Source organism: Gadus chalcogrammus, chromosome 22, assembly GCF_026213295.1.
Source record: "Gadus chalcogrammus isolate NIFS_2021 chromosome 22, NIFS_Gcha_1.0, whole genome shotgun sequence".
Taxonomy (NCBI): Eukaryota; Metazoa; Chordata; class Actinopteri; order Gadiformes; family Gadidae; genus Gadus; species Gadus chalcogrammus.
The window spans coordinates 11,571,580-11,576,054 of record NC_079433.1 but is presented as its reverse complement, the minus strand read 5'-3'; the positions used below and the strand labels follow the sequence as shown (position 1 = coordinate 11,576,054).

General features: G+C 47.7%; 1 protein-coding gene across 1 annotated transcript; it reads right to left on the bottom strand.

Moving 5' to 3' along the window:
• Positions 1–813: 813 nt before the first annotated feature.
• LOC130375954 (antifreeze protein Maxi-like) lies at positions 814–3,174 on the bottom strand. Its single transcript, XM_056583128.1, has 3 exons — positions 2,734–3,174; positions 2,125–2,178; positions 814–1,882 (listed from the first exon to the last, which is right to left on the bottom strand). Exon 3 carries the CDS (start codon positions 1,772–1,774, stop codon positions 1,004–1,006), a length of 771 nt encoding a protein of 256 aa, XP_056439103.1. The 5' UTR covers positions 1,775–1,882; positions 2,125–2,178; positions 2,734–3,174; the 3' UTR covers positions 814–1,003.
• Positions 3,175–4,475: the final 1,301 nt, after the last annotated feature.

The following is a 4,475-nucleotide window of genomic DNA, read 5'->3' as shown; positions in this document are numbered from 1 at the left end:
TGGCCAGAGAGTGTGACGAAGTCACGAGAGCGACATGGCAACCATGCTGGTAACAGCCATAGCAGCGCCGCAGCCAACATATTCCACTTCTTCAACATGCCAGCTAATAATACGAACACGAATACCATCGCATCGATGTTCTCCATTGTTGTTATGTTGGTTCTGTCCATGTGTAGGTTACGTAGGTGTTGTTTGCGTCGCGTACAAAAATACGTCACAGCCCTTTCGCGCAGACGACCCCGCCCACGTCCCGGAGGTACTATTTGCGGTGGAAAAGCACCCGCGCTGCTACCGTGTCGAGTCGTGTCGAGTCGTGTCGTGTCGAGTCGAGCTACATGTGCGGTGGAAAAGCGGCAATACTGTACCCTAGAGTACTGATACTGTGCCCTAGAGTACTGATGCTGTACCCTAGAGTACTGATACTGTACCCTAGAGTACTGATACTGTACCCTAGAGCAAGTACTCATACTGTACCCTAGACTAGACCCAGTAGTACCAGTACGGAAGCTCTACCCTAGACTAGACCCAGTAGTACCAGTACTGATTTTGTACCATAGACTAGACCCAGTAGTACCAGTACTGATACTGTACCATAGACCCAGTAGTACCAGTACTGATACTGTACCATAGACCCAGTAGTACCAGTACTGATACTGTACCATAGACCCAGTAGGGCCAGTACTGATACTGTACCATAGTATTACCAGTGCTGATACTGCACTATAGAATCAGGAGGTCCAGAACTGATACTGTAGACCCAGTAGTACCAGTGCTGATACTGTACCTACACCTAGTAAGTCCATAGGGTGCATGTGAAAAAAGAGATGATGCATGGGGAGATTATGACTTTATTATTATTATTGTCATTCAGTTACAATTTTCCTTAGGACATCATCCAATAGGAAGGTGTACCATAACCACATAACTACTCTACATACAATCATCCATTACTGTATGTATGTACCATCTAGTTTGGTGCAAATGTGCGTTCTGTAGATCGGACTCATGAGGAACATCTAGCAGTGCTTATGACCATGGCCCTTTCCCCTACCACCCCCATGCCCGTGCCCGTGCCCGTGCCCGTGCCCGTGCCCATGCCCATGCTTGTGGCCCTTGTGCTTACGTCTGCGCCCGTGGTTGCCGTCGCTCTCACTGCCACTACTGCCGCTGCCGCTGCCGCTGCCGCTGCTGCTACCATGGCGACGGCGAGGGCTTTTGCTGCCTCGGCGACGGCGAGGGCTTTTACTGCCTCGGCGACGGTGGTCCGGACTCTTGCTGTTTTTGCGGTGGCGCTCGTGGCTCCCATCACGCTGTTTGGGGCTGCATCTGCCTCCTCTATCGCCATGGCGATCCTCTTTGTCCCGGCAGTCATCGTCGCGGCGACGGTCGGCATCACGATCACCGGAATCGCATTGCTTGTCGTCGCGGCGACCACCCTTTTCACGGCAGTCATCGTCGCGGCGACCGCCGGCGTCACGGTCACCGGAATCGCAGTGCTTGTCGTCGCGGCGACCACCCTTTTCACGGCAGTCATCGTCGCGGCGACGGCCGCCGTCACGATCACCGGAATCGCAGTGCTTGTCGTCGCGGCGACCACCCTTTTCACGGCAGTCATCGTCGCGGCGACGGCCGGCGTCACGATCACCGGAATCGCAGTCCTTGTCGCCGCGGTGACCGTCTCTTTCCCGGCGGTCATCATCATGGCAACGGCCTTTGTCCCGGGCGTCGTCTTCAGACCCACGGTTGTCACACTGACGGTCGCCTTTTTTTCCATCGTTTCCAAAATCAAGTAAGCTCAGGTCGAGGCCCTCCTGATCGCCCCCTGGGCATGGGTCGGCCCCTGGCACGGGGCCCAGGTCATAACCAGATGGATGGCAGCTACCTAAAGAACAGTAAGACAAACTGAAAACAAGAACCACTAAAATCCACACAATTACACGTCTACAGATGCACACATCTATACATCCACAGATCCTCAGATCCACACAACATTTATCTAAAACACACTGAAAACAAGAATGACAAACATCTACACATTTACACGTCCATTGACTATAACTGCACTGCAGTAACAGTGATTGCTACTATACTTTTCAATGGAGCGAGAGTTACTACAGTACTTACCTGCATTATTATTTCCAAACATGTCTGGATGATCTTGCTGGTTCTCTGATGGCTCTAGGACGACACAGAGTCAGACACTTTGTTAAATTTTCCCTCAACCGGTTCGACGGGTTGAATAAAACATTTCATAGAGGGCCAAGTATCAACACCACGCCTATTTCACTACTCACGTCCACACTAAGCTACCATATTCACCGCACCACAGACCTTTAGAGGTCTATCAACGTCAAACCACACTGGTCTACTTCATAAAAACCAACTAAAGGTTTCAAGCATACGATCGGGATGGACTGGAAGGTCTAAATAACTGAAGTTATTTAAAAAATGAAAGAGATATGTGCATATATATGGACTTAATCCTTGTGAATCAGGTAACTATAGCTCTCCCCTTTCGCTGATCCTCTGAGTGAAGAGGATAACCTATTTCTAACTGACCCGCTCTCTCTCAGTGTAGATGATTACCTATGTCTATCTGACTGTCCCTCTCGGTGTAGATGATAACCTATGTCTATCTGACCGTCTCTCTCTCTCTCAGTGTCGAGGATAACCTGTCTATCTGACCCTCTCTCTTTGCCAATTATCTGTGACCTTATAGAATTTAAAACATACCGTGTTGTTGGAGCTGCGGGTGTCCTTTGAGTCAGTGAGGATGCAATGTTTAAAGTATTGAGTGAAACGCCCAATGGCTATTATTCAGAAAGAGTGCAGCCCTTGGCAGGCGTTGCCTTAACTACGCCCATTCAGGGCGTAGTTGAGAACTTCTGTTCTCAACTACGTCTGTCCGTCTAAATAAGTCTCTTTGTCTGAACGAGTCTTTCCATCCGAAATATACTACTATTACTTACTATTATTACTCAATACTACTATCTACTATTTGTCCAGTCAGTATGCAAGACGAAGGGACAGTGAGGCTTACAACCAGTCGTCTTGGATCCAGCAGTATAACCCCACTAGAGCAGAACACCTGCACGCAATCTCCTGCCCCTTAGAAGCCGCCGGGATAGAAACAAACCATGTATAAAACAAGCATCCGAACAAAACCACGCCATTAGCAGACGCTAAACAAAGCCACTTTGAAATTAGAAGACTGCAGCGTAACTCTAGGAAACAAGGTTAGTAGAATGAATCAATAACTGTAAGAGCATTATCATTTTATCAGCAATGCCAAGTTGTGTGTTGTTGTTACGTTATGATATGTTGGATTGTGTCAATGATATCATGCTGTTAAATCTTGACTCATGGAATGATCCCCATAGAAGTTTCCAACCAGAGGAATGTAGTTAAATTACATTTTATAGTGAACTGGTTTATATTTGGCACCCTAGGTTGGATGGTAGACCGGTTCTTCTTCATCAGCCTCTCTCTCTCTATTTGTATCTCTATCTATCTGTCTCTCTGTCTCCATCAGCCTGTCTATCTCTCTATCCCTTTGTCCATCTGTCTTTGTCACACACACACACACACACACACACACACACACACACACACACACACACACACACACACACACACACACACACACACACACACACACAAACACACACACACACACACACACACACACACACACACACACACACACACACACACACACACACACACACACACACACGCACGCACGCACGCACATACCCCCCCACACACACGTTCATTCATTTATAACGCAAATCCTCCTTGTGCCTGTAGCTCCCTTCCTCTCTCCAGTTAATAGGTGTTATGTTGGTGAGCATTTGCGTTGCTAACTTTGACACGTGGTCTGATACTGAAGCCAGGCCGATCTACTGGCTACTTTTGTGTTCGATTCTACAGCGGTTTTGCATCCTTGCAGACATGTCTACTTAGTTCCCCCCATAGTGTATTGCAAAAGTACTTGGCCACTCCCCTGACTTTTGTTTTCTTTGATGTTACTACCCACAAAGGGAAAGTTTCCCCATATGAATCAGGCTATTAAATCTTTAATACTTGTTTTTAAAGATCACGATTCATCGTGTTTTTCGGGAGGGGTTGAGCTCCTCCCACTAGCTTGCGTGCAGTGAACATGTAAATTTCATAACAAAAGGCAAATGATTTATCAGTTGGTTGTGGAATGTGGCTCATCAAGGCGAGCCCCAACGCACAAAACACAACACACAACACCCTGCTCGCTGTCCTGGTTTGTGGACCGATTATCGGATGCAATAGACCAGAGTTTGTTTCTTTTAGTCCATCAGAGTTTCAAAAGAGTGTTCACACCAACCCCAAGCAAAAAGGAGGAGCGCGCCACGGCTCCATTAAAACAGATCCTTTCAACACTTGATTTCAGTTAACTAGACTAGACCTTACAAACTAAACGGTGACTCGTCTCTTGTTAC

What these genes read in the sequence shown, in the direction of transcription:
- LOC130375954 (XM_056583128.1), bottom strand. Translation starts at nt 1,774, where the DNA reads ATGGAAAAAAAGGCGACCGTCAGTGTGACAACCGTGGGTCTGAAGACG.